At 46.8% G+C, this 19,325-nt stretch overlaps 1 protein-coding gene and 2 long non-coding RNA genes across 5 annotated transcripts in view; 2 read left to right on the top strand and 1 right to left on the bottom strand.

Annotated features, from left to right (window-relative positions):
* Positions 1-18: 18 nt before the first annotated feature.
* RIIAD1 (regulatory subunit of type II PKA R-subunit domain containing 1) lies at positions 19-8,290 on the top strand. 2 transcript variants are annotated; one of them, XM_005541861.4, is made up of 5 exons: positions 19-122; positions 579-655; positions 6,262-6,308; positions 7,451-7,578; positions 8,174-8,290. In XM_005541861.4, exons 1-4 carry the CDS (start codon positions 39-41, stop codon positions 7,519-7,521), a joined length of 279 nt encoding a protein of 92 aa, XP_005541918.1. In that variant the 5' UTR covers positions 19-38; the 3' UTR covers positions 7,522-7,578; positions 8,174-8,290. The 2 variants fall into 2 exon arrangements, with proteins under 2 accessions (XP_005541918.1, XP_065402034.1); XM_065545962.1 differs by lacking the exon at positions 8,174-8,290 and adding an exon at positions 2,821-2,920 and having other exon boundaries at positions 7,451-7,539.
* LOC135971080 (uncharacterized) lies at positions 7,674-9,003 on the bottom strand. Its single transcript, XR_010587158.2, has 2 exons — positions 8,892-9,003; positions 7,674-8,081 (listed from the first exon to the last, which is right to left on the bottom strand). It is a non-coding gene; the product is annotated as an uncharacterized lncRNA (long non-coding RNA).
* The window catches only part of LOC141407164 (uncharacterized), a 30,799-nt gene continuing 20,078 nt past the window's right edge, over positions 8,605-19,325 (top strand). Inside the window, exons 1-3 of one of the 2 annotated variants that reach the window (XR_012414724.1) lie at positions 8,605-8,755; positions 14,886-14,978; positions 17,901-18,413. This is a non-coding gene — a long non-coding RNA (uncharacterized lncRNA). Of the gene's footprint in view, positions 8,756-14,885; positions 14,979-17,900; positions 18,414-19,325 lie in introns of those variants that run through there. The other variant, XR_012414725.1, reaches the window with a different exon arrangement.

Raw genomic sequence — 19,325 nt, 5'->3', positions numbered from 1 at the left:
GCCGGCTCGCGGCCCGTCGCCTTGACGACCGCAGCAAGATGGAGACGCCGCTGAGCTTGCTGCGGCGGCCCGACCCCGGGGTGCTTAGCGCCGCGCAGCTGGAGCAGCTGCGAAAATTCAAGGTGGGTGCGCCCGCGCCCCTACCCGGCGTCCACCAAAGTGTAGCTCCCCAAGGACTGGGGCCCAGACTGGGAAGAGAGCCGCCGAGAGAAGGGGAGCGGGAGCCTGTTCCCTGACAAAGTGGGGAGGGTGCAGGGGGGGACCCCCGGCGGACCTCTGGGCGTCTGAGCCCAGCACAGAGCGCCATGGGTGTCTGAGAGTACAGGAAGAACTAACTCAGGGACTCGGCGAGAGAAATGGGCCGAAATTACACATCCGACCTTAGTTAAGGCCCCTCAGCCTGAACAGGCGGCAGAATGATATTTTATCTGTAAGAAGATGGGTGGCTTAAACTTTCAAGCATCCTGGGGAAAGACTTGGGTTAAATGCGCACGCCGTTTCCCGCAGCCCCTCACATCTCCAGGGCTGAACCCTGCATCTGTTTCCTCATGGAGTGACCTTTTGTTCTTGCCCCCCAGATTCAGACTCGGATTGCTAACGAAAAGTACCTAAGGACCCACAAAGAAGTAGAGTGGCTCATAAGTGGTTTCTTCAGGTAGGTGGTTTTCCAGGCTCTGGGATTTGTGGCACCCAGGGTTTTCTTCGTTATCGCTAGAGGTTTCCTTCAGTTATCTCTAAATTCTTAAAAATATGTCTATTCATTTACTTTAACCGTAAGGATAAATACATACCATATGACACTTGGAAGAGGGAATTTGGCGTTGAGAAACCCAACAGCCATCCACTGGGTGTAGAACACTATTCTCAACCATAGGAGCTTAACAAAATCACTAGTTGAACTTAAAACAAAAATCAGTTGTCTGGTTGGCCCTTCCCTACGTGAAAACATTACTATAGAAAAATTCCAAGCGTTGGAAGCCACTCTTTTCTTGGGGAAGAGAAGACAATTTACCAGTGTATCCTGGAATATGTTCTTTCCTTCCCCCACCCTCCTTTCAGCCTGACATTTGCTTGAATGGAAACATATCCTAATGGGATGAAAGGCAGAGAATTAAAAAAAAGAAAAAAATCACAGAGCATCAGTGGATGAAAACAATAGAGCTCTCTCAAATGCTGTTTGGTTATAGACAAATAGACAAGGTTTAAATAATTATAATGGCACCCATCTCCAGGCGTTGTGCTGTTTCCCTTAGCACTTACCACATTAGCACTTACCACACTGTATTGTAGTTGCGCTGTCAGTCTTCTGTTACTGGTCCAAAGCTCCGAGCTAGTGGAGTGTGTTTGTGTTCCCAGTGCCCACGCAGTGTGTGGCATCTTGGAACACTTTTGCTGATCCTCCCAGCACCTCCACAAAAGACAGGTTATTGTCGGCTGGGCATGGTGACTCACGCTTGTAATCCCAGCACTTTGGGAGGCTGAGGCGGGTGGATCAACTGAGGTCAGGTGTTGGAGACCAGCCTGGCCAACATGGTGAAACCCTGTCTCTACTAAAAATGCAAAAATTAACTGGGTATAGTGGCGGGCGCCTGTAATCTCAGCGACTTGGGATGGCTGAGGCAGGAGAATTGCTTGAACCTAGGAGGTGGAGGTTGCAGTGAGCCGAGATAGCGCCACTGCATTCCAGCCTGGGCAACACAGCAAGACTCCATCTCACCAAAAAAAAAAAAAAGACAAGTTATTGTCATTTTCATTTTACAAGTAAGAAAATTTAAGCTCAGAAAGGTGGAGTACCTTCCCAAAGTTGCTGAACCAGGATTCAAACCCTCCACTGTATTGTGCTGTCAGCAGTTGGTCCCCATTTCCCCTCTGGACTGTGTGCTTATAGCCAGAGTCAGGCCCTCCTTTGTCTTCTCAAAAGTTGTCCAGGTTGGGCGCGGGGGCTCACGCCTGTAATCCCAGCTACTTGGGAGGCTGAGGCAGGAGAATTGCTTGAACGCAGGAGGCAGAGGTTGCAGTGAGCTGAGATTGCTCCATTGCACTCTAGCCTGGGCAACAAGAGTGAAACTCAGGTACAAACAAACAAAAAAAGTTGGCTGGGCAGATGTGTTGGCTCACGCCTGTAATCCCAGCACTTTGGGAGGCCAAGGCGGGTGGATCATTTGAGACCAGGAGTTTAAGACCTGCCTGGCCAACATGGGGAAACCCCGTCTGTACTAAAAATACAAAAATTAGGCAGGCGTGGTGGCACGTGCCTGTAATCCCAGCTAGTTGGGAGACTGAGGCAGGGGAATCACTTAAATCTGGGAGGCAGAGGTTGCAGTGAGCCGAGATTGTGCCACTGCACTCCAGCCTGGGCGACAGAGCAAGATTCTGTCCTATAAAATAAAAATTATAAAAACTCACTATTCATATTATAGACGTTTCTCCAAGTGGCAACAAATTCTCAGAGGGCAGATAGGGGAAGGAGACAGAGAAAACTGTAACCTATCCAGTTATGAAGGCTGGCCAGGGATAAGCCTTGGGCAAAAGACAGTTTAGGGATCCTCTGTCAATATCAGACCTGAGGATCAGGCCGTCACCATTTGCAACTTTTCTTCTAAAGGGAAATAAGATGATACCGTTCCTATCTTGGGGAGCTTGCTCTCCAAGTTAGAAGTAGATCCAGCAGAGAGATTGGGGATAGAGGTTAAAAGCTGGAACTAAATCAACATTTGCATTGCTCTCAAACAACAGGATTAGAATACTTGGGGTTGATGAATGAAGAAGGAGTTGTTTCAGTCACCTGTCAGGGATGGTCTTGCTTCTCTCTTTGTCCAGGAACAGTCTCCAGGAGCAGCCTGGGTGTCTGGGACTGGCTGCTGTGGGGACAGCCCCAGATACTTCCTTTCCTTTCTTACCATGCTCCTGTCAAGGCCAGGTAGGCCACCAGGTTTTTCTTTTTGCTGTCCCTAAAGCTACTCCACCTGAAATCCTCCTGACCTCTTTTCCTGGGTGGAGCTTGCGGAGGGTTTCGTGTTTGAAGTTTTAGGGTTTACTTTTGTTTGTTCAGTGTCCTTGTTTCCTTTGATTGGTACCAGGATGAACCAGAATCAGCCTCTGTCCCTGCTGGTCACCTCACATGGTCCTTCCTGTGAGAAAAGAGGAAGGGAGAAGTGAGGGCAGAGTCCTGAGCACCGTGCCTGTCCTTGTCTGTTTTGCAAATCTCTGCTGTTGATTCATTCCAAGCCAAAAGAAGCTCTGAAGGGTTCTTTCTGGGAAGCAAACTCCCCACTTGGGTTTTTTTTGGATCCTAATGATTTATGGCCATTCAGCCACAATTCTCCAGCCTATACTGGTAAATACAGTGTACCAAACTCTTGACACCTTGAGTTTTGGACCTGCAAAATGGAAAGAGTAGGAATCTGACTTATTTTAAGGTACACGGAAACCTTGGGTTTTGTGCTGCAGATATGAGATAGCCAGGTATGAAATTGTAGAAAGTCTTTTTTTTTTTTTTTTTTTTTTTGAGACGGAGTCTCGCTCTGTCGCTCAGGCTGGAGTGCTGTGGCGTGATCTCACCTGACTGCAACCTCTGCCTCCCATGTTCATGCCATTCATTCTGCTGCCTCAGCCTCTCGAGTAGCTGGGACTGTAGGTGCCCACCACCACGCCCGGCTAATTATTTTGTATTTTTTTTTAGTAGAGACAGGGTTTCACTGTGTTAGCCAGGATGGTCTCAATCTCCTGACCTCATGATCCACCCGCCTCGGCCACCCAAAGTGCTGGGATTACAGGCGTGAGCCACCGTTTTTTTGTTTTGTTTTGTTTTGTTTTGAGACAGAGTCTCTCACTATCACCTGGGCTGGAGTGCAGTGGCACAATCTCGGCTCACTGTAACCTCCACCTCCAGGGTTCAAGCGATTCTCCTGCCTCAGCCTCCCAAGTAGCTGGGATTACAGGTGCCCACCACCAGGCCCGCTAACTTTTTGTATTTTTAGTGAAGATGGGGTTTCACTATGTTGGCCAGGCTGGTCTCAAACTCCTGACCTCATGATCTGCCTGCCTCAGTCTCCCAAAGTGCTGGGATTACAAATACAGCAGTGATCATGTCCTTCCTTGGCTGGAAGAATCTTCAGTAGTTCCACAACATTGCTTTTTTGGGTTTATTTTTAAAGATTCTATTGAAATATACTGAAAAGTGACATATCCTAAGCTAGATGAACTGTCACAGGGTGAAAATACACATGGTACTATTGTTCAGATGAAGAAATAGAACCTTACCAGCACCTCACACCCTTTGTGCCCCTCCCAGGCACTCCCCTTAAAACAGTAGCTAGTATCCTGACTTCTGCTAGCATGGATTTATTGTGCACTTTTATATTTTATATGAATGGAATTCTACACTACGTGCTCTTTTGTGCCTGTTTCCTTTTGCTCAGTGGTATCTTGTAGATACTCCTTTCTCACTGCTGTATAATATTCCATCATGTGTTATGCCGTGTTTTGTCTATTTCCATTGTCTTTCAGACTGCGTATAAATGTCTCTCCCCAGCATTCAAGGCCCTCCGTAATAGAGCCTCTTCTGTTTCCCACTACTCCCTGCATTCGTCCCTCACTCCAGCCAGACCACATTTCTGATCATTCTGCTGACCCCATGGAGCTCAGGCAAAGATGGCCCCTTGAGTGCTCTTTTGGACTCAAGATAGAAAGGTGTCTACAACCCACTTCCTACCCTCAAGGAAGTCGTAGTCTATAGAACACAAACTGTTTCTCTTTCTGAGCCTTTGCTCTTGCTGTTTCCCTGGATCTGGAATGTTCTTGTCCCTCCACCCTCATCCCGCCTACTACAATCCCATGTGTACTTCAAGGGTCCTCTCAAATGCCAGCTGCTTTGTGAAGATTGTTGGGTTCCTCCTCTCAGTAACCTCTCTCCCCACTCTGATCTCCCAGAGCACTATTTAATATCCTCTTTAGCACTTGTCAGAGGTTCCTTGACCTTTTGGACATTTGAAAACAAACCTGTTCCTTTTTACTTGCCTGTAAGTTATTTGAGGTAGGGCTATATTTTATTTTATTTTGAAAAAAGCAGTCACTCATATCCAGTGCAATTACACAAATTTGTGTTCAATAATTATCAAAATGAATTGAAGGAGAAGGGGGGCAAAATTCTTGAAGCTTAGGATAAGGAGGGGCTTCCTGGGGAGTTGGGAGGCCTTGGCCAAGAGAACATATTATAGATAGCACTGACCTTGGAGTCACAAGACCTGGGCCCTCTTTACTTTATTTACCAAGTTTATGAACTTGGGCAAATCATTAATCTTTTGAAGGCTTGGTTTCTTTGGATGTAAAATGGGGGCATAATAATGGCTGTTTCACAGGGTTGTTGTAAAGTGAGACAATATTTGTGAACATACTTTATGAACCATAAAACTCTATGCAATATGAGGCATTTTCAACTCTCTAGTGGCATTGGCCCTGCAGGTGTTACCACAGTGTCTCTTTGCTGGACTGAGGGGCCAACAACCATCTGAGGTCCATCTTTTAGCTCTGTTTATTGTATCTCCCTCTGCCCCTTGAATTCATGGTTAAGCTTACTCAGGACATTGTGGGGCTGCATATCTCCCACCAGTCGTGGGCCAGCTGGCATGTTCTTCATCTTTGCCTCTTGCCCTTGGCTTGAGATCTGGTTCAGTGAAAATGGTCGTTGAGGCTGGGCGCCGTGGCTCAAGCCTGTAATCCCAGCACTTTCGAAGGCCGAGGTAGGAGGATCACATGAGCCTGGGAGTTTGAAACCAGCCTGGACCCACATAGTAAGACCCTGCCGCTACAAAAAAATTAGCCAGTGCAGTGGCACACGTCTGTAGTCCCAACTAGTCGAGAGGCTGGACATGGGAGGATCTCTTGAGCCAGGGAGGGTGATCGCGTCACTGTACTCCAGGCTGGGTGACAGAGCGAGACCCTGTCTCAAATAAATAAATAAATGCACCATAAAAAAGGTTGTTGATGGAATGACAAGCCCCACTTGACTGCAGCACAGCTCTTTTGTGACGTAAGCAATATCCTAGTGTATTGACATTTAGGATGCTTTGCTCCTTGCCTTAGATATGGAGTTGAAGGAAAATCACGAATGAAAGGGTCTTTGTCAGGAGTCTGCGGATTTATTGACTCCCAAGATGGTTGTGTCTCAGGTTACTCTGTGAAAGCACAGGACATGAAGTGTAGCCACAGCCTGCCTTAAAGTCTGTTTTACCTCCCATCCTATCCCTTCGTGTTTTCCAGAGAAATATTTTTGAAAAGACCAGACAACATCCTAGAATTTGCTGCAGGTGAGTAAGGCAGCATCGGTTTTGGGTATCTGACAAAGCCAGCACGGGGAGCATGTTTATGAGTTTAAACTTGAATGAGCCCAGGATTCTCCCTGCGGAGTCTGGGGTACTCCTTCACCTGATGTCCCCCAAGGGAACTTTTTCTCAGCTTTTTCTTTCCTCCATCATCATTTCCTCAAAATGAGGACAGACCAGAAATGAGGCAGAACTTCCTCATGGTGAGGATGGTTAAGAATTTTGAGATTCCCAAAGGAACGTATCAGCAGCTTTTCCCTTGGTAATCTTAAAGCAGGGCTCTCAACCCTAGCTGTGCATCAGAATCACCTGGGGAGCTTTTAGAAATACTGATGCTCAGGCCCCACCCCCAGAGAGTTTTATTTAATTAGTCTGGGGTGGGGCCCAGCATACAGGGCTTTAAAGACTCCCCAGGTGATTCTAATGGACTGGCTGCCCGAGATGCCTTAAGGTCAATGGTATTTAGAGGGAAAGGGATGGGTCCAACAATTTCTTGGGTCCTGTTAGTCCTGAGAATTGGGTACCTCCCAGACCTCAAACCATTGCTAACGGAATCTCAATACGCCTTTGCTAGCGCAGCAGATGCTGCCTGTGATTCACAGTATGCTGGGTGTATAAAAACCCTCATCTGGCGTCATCCTGCGAGAGCTTGGCTCTCCTCTGAGAGGGTATTCTCAGAGAAGGCGTGATAGCTCAGAGACGGGAGCTGGCAAGCCGAACTGAGACAAGAATAATACTTGGCATTTATTTGGGCCCCAAGATGGGCCTGGAGCAGAAAACCCAGAGAATCCCTGAGCCCTCTGATGGCTCTCTGTGCGTCAGCAGGCGGAGGAGCAAACGGTGCAGCACAGGGTAGGTGGGGGGTGGGGGCAGGCACAGCGTGGAGGGGCGGCAGCCAGCCTCTGGGCGCCCTTCCTGGGAATGTTGGAGCTGGCAGACTCAGAACTGCTTGGGTGGGGGCAGTGACCGCTCATTTTACCATATTACATTGTAAAGCAGGGCCACTAGTAGCAGTCCTGCTAGTACCAAGCCATCCTAACTTTCTGGTGGAGTAAGCTGTTTCCTTCCGTGGGTAAGTCTTTTCCCTTTGGGTATAGATGATGTCTTCTTTTTGATTTTTATCCCAGACTACTTCACGGATCCAAGACTTCCCAGCAAAATTCACATGCAGCTAATTAAAGACAAGAAAGTGGCTTAATTAGCAACATCATGATGCTCGGCTGTTGGGAGAGACCAGACAGAATCCAGCCTCAGGGTGGGTGTTAACCTCACTTACAGACACAGGCTTCTTTACTCTTGTGAAAATAAGCTGTGGTTTATTGGTCCAGGGTGTGAAAGAAATCAAGTGGAGAATTTAAAAGAGAAGTTTAATGCAAATGTTTAGTTTTTCCTATACTGTTTTGGGGGAATTAGGGACTGTGACGAGAGGCCCAGGGTTGATCTGTCATGTCAGTATCAGGAAGCTTCTTAATGTAGTGGAATGGATTAAGAGAGTGGAAGTGGGAGTACAGTAGTTCAGGGGTAAAGATGGCAACAGGGAGATGGGGAGGGGACCATTAGCATCAAGATGATGTTCCTGCCGGTGGCCTTTCCCGTGTGACCTTGGTGGTGAGAGGAGAGATGTTTCCATTGCTTCTGGAAGGGGTGGGAGCAGTTTCCCTCCTTGCATCTTGGATTGGGCACTTTCCCATTCCTGCCTCATCTTCAAGCCAGGCTGTGCCATTGAGGCCACCACAAGTTTTTCAGGCAGAATGGTTCCTGAAATGATATTGAAAGCTGGGATTAAAAAAAAAAAATGAGGTGAGAAAAGGTCACACTCCTAATCTAGTGGAACCATTTTTGTTTTGCAGGGTCATCTGGAGGCATGAGAGCCCTCCTGCCATCAGTGTGGGTTTCCAAGCTGCCTTGGGCTCTGTCTACTGTCGCAAAAGCTTTCAAAGATATTCATTAAACACAGACCTTCCAGCTCTCTCTGCTTTATTTCACTCAAGAAGAGGAAGCCATCCTTCATGGGAGGGCTGCTCTGCCCCACTTTGGCGTGCGAGGCAGCAGGCCCGTTTCTGCTTTCAGGGCGGCCAGGGGCCTCTTGCTGGGTCAGTGGGCTGTCGTGCCCACCCCCTGAGAAGAACACAGCTGATCACGGGGGCACAGAAACAAGCGAGTCCATGCTTCAGCTGTGGTTTTGTTTTCTTGTTTATCTTACTTCCTGGGTTACTGTACAGAGTGTAAGGTGATGATTAACTTTGATTTCCATAGAAGCAATTGTAAGAGGAATTGGGCTGGAAGGACATCAAGATAATGTGAGATTAGCCACAGAAAACCCATTCAGGGTCATGATTATTGTGAAATATGTGCCCACCGAGGGATCTGGGAGTTGTGGGCTTTGTTCTTGAGGACTCTGGGGAACTTGCTGCCCATCCACTTGATTTCAGGTAAGAGGTATGGGAGTGGACCAGATGGCCTCAGGAAGTCCTTTTCAGGCCTAGGAGCTTAGGGGTCTTTCGTGGTTATGTCCTACCCCTCTGGCCTGCATGATCTGCTGGCTCCACTGTAGAAAGAACCTCTCACCTGTGTGTTACGTGTCAACATCACCATAGCAACAGAAGCCCAGACCAAAGCAGGGGTTGTATTATTTTTATCTGCCTTGTCTCTGTCGGCCTTGTTCCTAGCTGCCGTCACCTGCAGTAGTAGAAAGGGCAACAAAACAGCGTGTTTAAAGAACTATTAAAACTATACATAATAAGCTATGGAATAGGAACTTGAGGAGTTATTTTTAGTGCCTTCAGAGTCACACTTCAGGAGCTATGGCACTGACAATAAGATATCCTTCTTTAGAAAATCCAAACGAACACTTTAGCAAAAAACACACATCTACTAAGGACCTCTGATGTGAAGTGTTGTATTAGACAATGCGAGAACCTTTCCTGGGGAAAGAGACCTGGAACAACGTGGGGAGAGAGCAAAGCATTTTCCAAGATGCTGTAGCACATGATTTAATACTGGGAGAGTATAGTGGTTCATTCTTGGGGGAGTTTCCTGGCAGAAATAAGAAATCCTTTTCTTATAAAATATTTACACTTAAGGGACATTTCAATGCCTTCCTGAGTAAAGAATGAATTTAGCACATGTTCATAGGGCATCTACTTTGTGTGAGATGCTGTGCTATGTCCTGGGGGCAAGACATAAAGATAGTCCCGCCACAGAACTGTTTATAGTCTGAGGAGATGGGCTTCTTTTCTCCCATAACTTTACCTGTCTGAATATCTCACCTATTAGACTGAAAGCTCCATAAGGGCAGGGACCAAACCTGAAAATCTAACTTGTTCACTACTGAATTCCTGACTCCTAGCAGTCTTTGGCAAATAGCAGGCACTCAGCAAGCATTTGCAGAGAAAATGCTTGTCTGCATAATTGAATGAGCAGTCGCATTACATCAATTGCTATACTGGCAATTACATACCTCTGATGGAAGTAGGTACATAATATAAGGGGAGGTAGAAGAAAAAGCACCAGGTTTGTCTGGGAGAGTGAGGGCAATCCCATGAGAACTGGCATGTGATGGATTAGAAAGGGTTTGCCAGCCGGACATGGTGGCTCACACCTGTAATCCCAGCACTTTGGGAGGCCGAAGCAGGCAGATCACAAGGTCAGGAATTTGAGATCAGCCTGGCCAATATGGTGACACCCTGTCTCTACTAAAAATACAAAAATTAGCCAGGCGAGGTAGCGCACGCTTGTAGTCCCAGCTACTCGGGAGGCTGAGGCAGAAGAATCATTTGAACCCAGGAGGTGGAGGTTGCAATGAGCCGAGATCGTGCCACTGCCCTCCAGCCTGGGTGACACAGGAGACTCAGTCAGTCTCAAAAAAAAAATTTAAAAAAAGGGTTTGACAGGCAGACCTGGGACGAGAGTAGTCAAGAGCAAGGATGACTCTGCTGAGCAGGATGGTGGTGGCAGGTCCTGTTTGTCACCTGCTTGCCCTTATCCTTTTCTTCCTTGCTAATGGAACTCCAGGTTTGCTGAGGGCAGCAGTGGGTTCAGCCCCAGGTAGTGGATGGAATTTGGTCTGGTCCAGCCATAACAATGGCATTCCCTGACTTCCCAGGCTTCCTTGCAGCTTGGGGCAGCCATTTATTCATGGGCTAGAGGTAAAAGTGTGCTGGGGGTTCTACAAAAACCTTTGCTTTTCTTAACAAAAAACCAGAGTTGGGGACAACAGATTAGGTTGGAATAGCCCTCCCCTTTCTGGTTTGTACCTGAATGTGATACCTCGAGCTATACAGTCATCTTTTTTTTTTTTTTTTTTTTTTTTTTTTCTTTTTTGAGACAGAGTGTTACTCTGTTGCCCAGGCTAGAGCGCAGGGGCGTGATCTTGGCTCACTACCACCTCTGCCTCCCAGGTTCAAGCGATTCTCCTGCCTCAGCCTCCTGAGCAGGTAGGATTACAGGCATGTGCCACCATGCCCGGCTAATTTTTGTATTTTTAGTAGAGACGGGGTTTCACCATGTTGGTCAGGTTGGTCTCAAACTCTTGGCCTCATGTGATCCGCCCGCCTTGGCCTCCCAAAGTGCTGGGATTACAGGCGTGAGCCACCACACTCAGCCTGAGCAGCCATCTCAAGACCATGAGGTAACCAGTGTGAGGGTGAAAGCCAGACTTCTAGAACAGCAGAAAGGGAAGATGGGGAGACCCTGGGGTCCTGATGGCATCTTTGAGCACTTAAACAGCCCAGAAATCACCCACCTACCTTCAGACTTCTTGGCAAATGAGAATAGTGAATCTCTTTTGTTTCAAAATCAAAGAGTTTACATCCTGTTCCACCACTTACTAGATATCTGGCCTTGTCCAAATCACTTCACTTCCTTGAGCACTGGGTTTCTCATCTATAAGACCTACAATACCCACCTCTCCAGGTCGTTTGGATTAGAGGTAAAGAATGGACAGTACCTGGTGCATGGGAGATGTTTGCTAGTGGCATACCCCCTGGGTGATGTATGAAGTACAAGGGTAGGTGTGGTGATAGGAAAAGCCAGGTAAGAAGGCAGGACAAATCAAAGGGTACTGTGTACTAGGCACAGGAGGTTAGGATTTTATCTTGTAGGCAATGGAGAGCTAGCAAAGAATTGTAAGCCGAGGGGAATTTATAAAGAGATTTGCATTGAGAAGGCCGGGAGGAAAACTGCTGGGTGAGACCCACATCAGCATCTGTCCCACCTGCACTCCCTGATCCATCGTCCATGTAACAGCTGGGATAATTCTTGTTTTAAAGTTTAATTTTATTGATTTTTGAGACAGTCTTGTTCTGTCACTCAGGTTGGAGTACAGTGTAGCTCACTGTAACTTCAAACTTTTGGGCTCAAACAGTCCTCTTACTTCAGCCTCCCTAGTACTAGGACTACAGGTACATGCCACCACTAATTTAAAAAAAAATTTTGTAGGCTGGGTGCGGTGGCTCACACCTGTATTCCCAATACTCTGGGAAGCCAAGGCAGTGGATCACTTGAGGTCAAGAGTTCGAGACCAGCCTGGCCAACATGGTAAAACCTCATCTCTACTAAAAATACCAAAAAAAATTAACTTGGTATGATGGCACACAATTGTAATCCCTACTACTTGGGAGGCTGAGGTAGGAGAATTGCTTGAACTCAGAAGGCAGAGGTCGCAGTGAGCTGAGATCGTGCCATTGCACTCCAGCCTGGGTGACAGAGCAAGACTCCATCTCAAAAAAAAAAAATTTTTTTTTTTGTAGGCATGGGTTGCCTAGATTGCCATGTTGCCCAGACTGGCTCAAACTCCTGGGCTCAAGTGATCCTCCTGCCTCAGTCTCTCAAAATGTTGGGATTATAGGTGTTAGCCTTCATACCTGGCCTAGAATGATCTTTTAAGAAACTGAAATCAGAGTATGCCCTCTCCTGCCTAAAACCCATTAGTAGTTTCCCATGAGCTTAAAATCCAGATGGCACTCCAGGGGCTACAAAGCTTTGCAAGACCCCATCCACCCCTCAGACTTACCTACTCTTTCCCTCTCACTTCACTATGTTCTAGCCAGACTGATCTTTTTTCTGTTCCTCAAACATGCCAAGGTAGTTTCCATTTTAGTGCCTTTGAACTCTCCCTGATTTCTCTGCTCCAGATGTTCACATGGCTCGTGATGGAAGTTGGAATGCCCTGTGCTGAAAGGAAGAGAGAACTCCACCATGAGTGGCTTAAACAAACAGGGCTTGCTTTTCTCCCATAGCGAGTCTGGGGGTGGTGGCTGCTGGCCTTGGTTCAGGGCCTGCATCTCTCTGGAGTTTCCTTTCTTTCTCTCATGATCAGAGGAGGACCAGGAGGACCAGGAAGGGACTCTGCCAATGCAATTGTCTTTTTTTTTTTTTTTCCAGAAAAGTGAGAGCTTTCCCTCCACCACAGCTGACTTTCATTGGCCAGAACTATGGACGTGCCTCCTCTTGAAGGGAGGCTGGAAAATGGAGTATTCCAGCAGCCAACAGTGCCCTAGACAGCTTCTTGTCACTGCCACAGAGTCCTTTCCTAGTGAGCCAACTAAAGTAGCCTCCCCCAAATATTTTTCAATATTTAACTAAAAAATACCTCCCCTTTGGCCAAGCACAGTGGCTCATGCCTGTAATCTCAGCACTTTGGGAGGCCAAGGCAGGTGGATCATGAGTTCAGGAGATCGAAACCATCCTGGCCAACATGGTGAAACCCCGTCTCTACTAAAAATACAAAAATTAACTGAGCGTGGTGGCAGATGCCTGTAATCCCAGCTACTCGGGAGGCTGAGGCAGGAGAATTGCTTGAACCTGGGAGGCGGAGGTTGCAGTGAGCCAAGATTACACCACTGCACTCCAGCCTGGAGACAGAGTGAGATTCCGTCTAAAATAAATAAATAAATATATATATATATATATCCCCCTAGTCATTCTTCTCACATCACTTTGTTTTGTTTTCTTCATATCCCCTATCACTGTCTGATACTATCTTGGTTATTTTGTTGTTACTATCTGTGGCCCCAAGAATGCATGCTCCAGTGAGGCCTTGTCAGCCCTGTTCATCACTCTGTGACCAGCACCCACAGTAGTGTCTTTTTGTACAGATGGGTTGCCCAGGTTGCCTTGTTGCCCAGGCTGGTCTCAAACTCTTAGGGTCAAGTGATCCTCTTGCCTCAGTCTCTCAAAGTGTTAAGATTACAGTTCTGAGCCTCCACACCTGGCCTAGAATGATCTTTTAAGAAACTAAAATCAGAGTATGCACTCTCAGTGTAACCTCCACCTCCTGGATTCCAGCAATTTTCCTGCCTCAGCTTCCTGAGTAGTTGAGATTACAGGTATATGCCACCACACCCAGCTAATTTTTGTATTTTTACCAAGTTGGTCAGGCTGGTCTCGATCTCCTGACCTCGTGCAGCTGCTCAATATGCATTTGCTGAAAGATAAATCGATGGGGTGTTGGAAGACCGAACTGCAGGGTGAGGCCTTGATATATGCAGTGGCATGAAAACGGGAGGTGAATTCTAGACATATTTAGGAAGGGGAATTGGCAGGGCCTGTAATTTGAATGGGGTGGAGTTATTACAGAAGTTGTAGATTCTAGAATGACTTCCAGGTTTCTTGCACGGGAAGAAGAAGAATGCTGGAATCATTCACTAATACAGAGGGGAAGCAGGTAGGGGCAGGGGAAATGGGGAGATGAATTTTGGCCAAAAGGTTTCCACTGAGTTTGCAACTGGGTCATGGTGATGTGAACATGAATAACTTCAGTGGGGTAGGCAGAAGTCAGATTGCGGTAAACTTGGTGGCAATTGTGAGATGAAGACATGGAAGTATATTCACAGTGCCCTTGAAGACAGCTTTCTAGGAGCATGGCTGGGAGAGGAAATGGAGAAAGGGCAGTCGTTGGAAGGGGAAGCAGGGTCAAGGGTGTGTTCTTGTAATGGGAGATGCTTGAGCATCCAGTAATTTGATGCTTTCATCTCTTCTGATAGATTTTACTTTTAAGCTAAAGTTAGGAGTGTCTTGGAATTGCTGTGCAGATTGCATCTGATATCCTGAGAGCAAATACACAAGCTAATAAGCTGGCTACAGGCAGGCCTGCTTTGCCACCTAGTGACCTTCAGCAACCCCTCCATGTCAGTGTCCTCGTCTTCAAAATTGGAGCAGTAGTTCTCCTTAGGCTTGCAGTAAGGATTGCCTCAGTGTGTGGTTGCCTTGCTGTGTCTACCGGGTGGGAAGGAAGGGCAATGTCTGGAAAGCAGGCCACTCTCAGTCTAGCTGGACTGGCCTCTGCTGCCCTCTCCTGGGCATGTCTGCAGAGTTGACATGCTGTTCAGAGAATGCAGGCTCAAGGCCTGAGTAGAGTGTCAGCAGGAGGGAGAGAAGAGGAAACAAGGCTAGGCTGGGAGTGGGAAAATAGTAACAAACACACAGATTCCTGTAATAGAAAGTTCTTTAGATGTTACAAAGACCAGGGCCTTAGCCCTGGGCAGTGCTGCTTCAATGAGTACCTTAGATGTTTACTTCTTTCTTTTTTCTTTTCTTTTCTTTTTTTTTTTTGCGATGGAGTCCACAGGCTGGAGTGCAGTGGTGATATCTCAGCCCACTGCAACCTTTGCCTCCTGAGTTCAAGTGATTCTCATGCCTCAGCCTCCCGAGCAGGTAGGATTACAGGCATGTGCCACCATGCCCAGCTAATTTTTGTATTTTTAGTAGAGACGGGGATTCACCATGTTGGTCAGGCTTGTCTCAAACTTGTGATCTCAAGTGATCCACCCGCCTTGGCCTCCCAAAGTACTTGGATTATAGGCGTGAACCACCATACTCATTCAGTGTTTACTTCTTTAAAGTATCTGAAGAGAAACCTTGCAAATTGATTATTCATTCATTTATTCATTCACTTATTCACTCATTCAACAAATATTAGGGCATATTATATACTCAAGATGCAAAGTTTTGGGAATAAGACACACTCCTCAAGGAACCCATGGTCTAGTGAGTGAAGACAGATATATAGATACATAATTACAGTACAATTTCAAAAGTAAAATGTAAGATGCACAGTGTATTCTTGATTACAAGTATTCAATAGTTAATATGTTTTGGATCTGTGTCCCCACCCAAATCTCAGGTCAAATTGTAATTCCCAATGTTGGAAGTGGGGCCTGGTGGGAGGTGATTGGATCAGGGCGTGGTTTCTCATGAATGGTTTAACACCATCCCCTTGGTGCTGTTCTCATGATAGTGAGTTCTCTTGAGATCTGGTTGTTTAAAAGTGTGTAACACCTTCCCACTCTCTCTTGGTCCTGGTACTGCCATGTAAGATACTTATTACATCTTTGCCTTCTGCCATGATTTGAAGCTTCCTGAGGCCTCCCCAGAAGCAGTTGCTGCCATGCTTCCTGTACAGCCTATGAAACCATAAGCCAATTTTTCTTTATAAATTGCCTGCTGTCAGATAGGTTTTTTGTTGTTGTTGTTGTTGTTTTTGAGATGGAGTCTTGTTCTGTTGTCCAGGCTGGAATGCAGTGGCACAATCTTGGCTCACTGCAACCTCTGCCTCCCAAGTTCAAGTGATTCTCCTGCCCCAGCCTCCCGAGCTGCTGGGATTACAGGTGTATGCCACCATACCTGGCTAATTTTTTTGTATTTTTAGTAGAGTCGGGGTTTCACCATGTTGGTCAGACTGATCTCAAACTCCTGACCTTGTGATTCACCCACCTTGGCCTTCCAAAGTGCTGGGATTACAGGAGTGAGCCACTGCACCTGGCCTTCAGGTATTTCTTTTTTTTTTTTTTTTTTTTTTTTTTTGAGACGGAGTCTCGCTCTGTAGCCCAGGCTGGAGTGCAGTGGCCAGATCTCAGCTCACTGCAAGCTCCGCCTCCCGGGTCCACGCCATTCTCCTGCTTCAGCCTCCTGAGTAGCTGGGACTACAGGCGCCCGCCACCTCGCCTGGCTAGTTTTTTTTGTATTTTTTAGTAGAGACGGGGTTTCACCGTGTTAGCCAGGATGGTCTCGAGCTCCTGACCTCGTGATCCGCCCATCTCGGCCTCCCAAAGTGCTGGGATTACAGGCTTGAGCCACCGCGCCCGGCCCAGGTATTTCTTTATAGCAATGTGAGAAGAGACTAATTCATAAAATTGGTTCTGAGGAGTAGGGCATTGCTATAAAGATACCCGAAGATGTGGAAGCAGCTTTGGAATTGGGTAACCGGCAGAGGTTGGAAGAGTGTGGTGTGGAGGGCTCAGAAGAAGATAGGAAGATGAAGGAAAGTTTGGAACTTCCTAGAGACTTGTTAAATTGTTGTGACAAAAATGTTGATAGTGATATGGACAAAAAGTCTAGGCTGATGAAGTCTCAGAAGGAGATGAGGAACTGATTGGGTACTGGAGCAAAAGTCACCTTTGTTATATGTTAGCAAACAACCTGGTGGCATTGTGCCCCGTCCTAGGGATCTGTGGAACTTTGAACTTGAGAGCGATGATTTAGGGTATCTGGTGGAAGAAATTTCTAAGGAGCAAAGCATTCAAGATATGGACTGGCTATTTCTAACAACCTATCTCATATGCATGAGCAAAGAAATGATGTAAAATTGGAACTTATATTTAAAGGGGAAGTAGAGCATAAAAGCTTTTGAAAAATGTTCAGCCCAGTCATGTGATAGAATAGAAAAGCCCATTTTCAGGGGAGAAATTCCAAGCAGGCTACATAAATTTGCATAAGTAAAAAGGAACCAAGTGCTAATATCCAAGACAATGGGGAAAATGCCTTGAAGGCATTTCAGAGACCTCCACATGCAGTCCCTCCCATCATACACCAGGAGCCCTAGGAGAGAAGAATGGTTTCGTGGGCCAGGCCCAGGGTCCTGCTGTCCTGTGCAGCCTCAGGACACTACTGTTCATATCCTGGCCACTACAGTTCCAAAGGGGCCAAGGTACTGCTCAGAGGGTGCAAACCCTAGGCCTTGGTGGCTTTCATGTAGTGTTAAGCCTGTGGGTGCACAGAGTGCAAGAGCTGAGGCTTGAGAACCTCTGCCTAGATTTCAGAGGATGTATAGAAAAGTCTGGATGTCCAGGCAGAACCCTGCTGGTAAAGGTGGAGCCCTCACAGAGACCCTCTATTAGGGCAGTGCAGAGAGGAAATGTGGGGTTGGAGCCCCCCAACACAGTCCCCACTGGGGCACTGCCTAGTGGAGCTTTGAGAAGCGGGCCACCACCTTCCAGACCCTGAAATGTCTGAGCCACTGACAGCTTGCATCCTTAACCTCAAAAAGTTCCAGTCACTCAATGCCAGCCCATGAGAGCAACTGTAGGGTCTGAACCCTGCAAAGCCATAGGGCAGAGCTGCTCAAGGCTTTGAGAGCCCACTTCTTGCATCAGTGTGCCCTGAGTGTGAGACATGGAGTCAAAGGAGATGATTTTGGAGTTTTAAGATTTAATAACTGCCCTGCTGGGTTTCAGACTTGTGTGGGGCCTGTAGCCCCTTTCTTTTGACCGATTTCTCCCTTTTCAAACAGGAATATTTACCCAATGCCTATACCGTCATTGTATCTTGGAAGTAACCAACCTGTTTTTGATTTTACAGGCTCATAGGTCGAAGGGACTAGCCTTGTCTCAGATGAGACTTTGGACTTTTGAGTAATACTGGAAGGAATTAAGACTTCAAGGGACTGTTGGGAAGGCATGATTGTATTTTGCAACATGAGAAGGACATGGAATTGGGAAGCATCCAGGGGTGGAATGATATTTTTGGATCTGTGTCCTCTCTCAAATATCATGTTAAATTGTAATCCCCAATGTTGGAGGTGGGGCCTGGTGGGAGGTGATTGGATCATGGGGGAGGGTTTCTTATGAATGGTTTAGCACCATCCCCTTGGTGCCTTTCTTGTGATAGTGAGTTCTTGTGAGATCTGGTTGTTTAAAAGTATGTAGCACCTCCCCCAACCCTTGATCCTGCTTCTGCCATGTAAGATGCTCTCCCCACTTTGCCTTCTGCCATAATTAGAAGCTTCCTGAGGCCCCTCTGGAAGCACATACTGCCATACTTCCTGTACAGCCTGTGGAACTGTGAGCCAATTAAATCTCTTTTCTTTATAAATTGTCCAGTCTCAGGTATTTCTTTATAGCAATATGAGAACAGACATAGCTTTGTTAGGAGTAATTTTTTTTTTTTTTTTTTTTTTTTTGAGATGGAATCTCGCTCTGTTACCAGGCTGGAGTGCAGTGGTGTGATCTCGGCTCACTGCAACCTCCGACTCCATGTTTCAAGTGATTCTCCTGCCTCAGTCTCCTGAGTAGCTGGGATTACAGGCATGCACCACCATGCCCAGCTAATTTTTGTATTTTTAGTAGAGACGGGGTTTCACCATGTTGGCCAGGATGGTCTCGATCTCCTGACCTTGTGATCCACCTGCCTCAGCCTCCCAAAGTGCTGGGATTACAGGCATGAGCCACTGCACCCAGCCAGGACTAATCTTGAATAAAATCCAAGCACAATGTCTGTCTGGCTTTGAAATACACCACTGTATGATTTCTTTTCCTCTGTGATGCCCCTTCAATGGTAAAGTAACATGGTAAAGTAACCTTGTGAAATTCCACAACCAAATCAACGAGGAAGAAAGAGTAGCTGTTTAGAGCTGTGAGAAGTATCTAAAAAATATTTATCTAGGTGAGAAGTATAAAATAAATGTATCTCAGTTCTCATATTTAAAGGTACTATAGGCCAGGCACAGTGGCTCAAGCCTATCATCCCAGCACTTTGGGAGGCCAAGATGTGTGGATCACCTGAGGTTGGGAGTTCGCAACCAACCTGACCAACATGGTGAAACCCCGTCTCTATTAAAAATACAAAAAATTAGCTGGCTGTGGTGGTGCATGCCTGTAATCCCAGCTACTTGGGAGGCTGAGGCAGGAGAATTGCTTGAACCCGGGAGGCGGAGGTTGCAGTGAACCAAAATTGCACCATGGCAGTCCAGCCTAGGCAACAAGAGCGAAACTCTGTCCCAAAAAA

Source organism: Macaca fascicularis, chromosome 1 (genome assembly GCF_037993035.2).
Source record: "Macaca fascicularis isolate 582-1 chromosome 1, T2T-MFA8v1.1".
NCBI classification, from domain to species: domain Eukaryota; kingdom Metazoa; phylum Chordata; class Mammalia; order Primates; family Cercopithecidae; genus Macaca; species Macaca fascicularis.
This window is presented reverse-complemented; position numbering and strand designations above follow the sequence as displayed.

Coding starts and splice junctions, on each gene's coding strand:
- RIIAD1 (XM_065545962.1), top strand. CDS start 39: ATGGAGACGCCGCTGAGCTTGCTGCGGCGGCCCGACCCCGGGGTGCTT. Junction 2,921..6,261: donor CATGCTCCTGTCAAGGCCAG/GTAGGCCACCAG, acceptor CGTGTTTTCCAG/AGAAATATTTTTGAAAAGAC. Junction 6,309..7,450: donor CATCCTAGAATTTGCTGCAG/GTGAGTAAGGCA, acceptor TTTTTATCCCAG/ACTACTTCACGGATCCAAGA.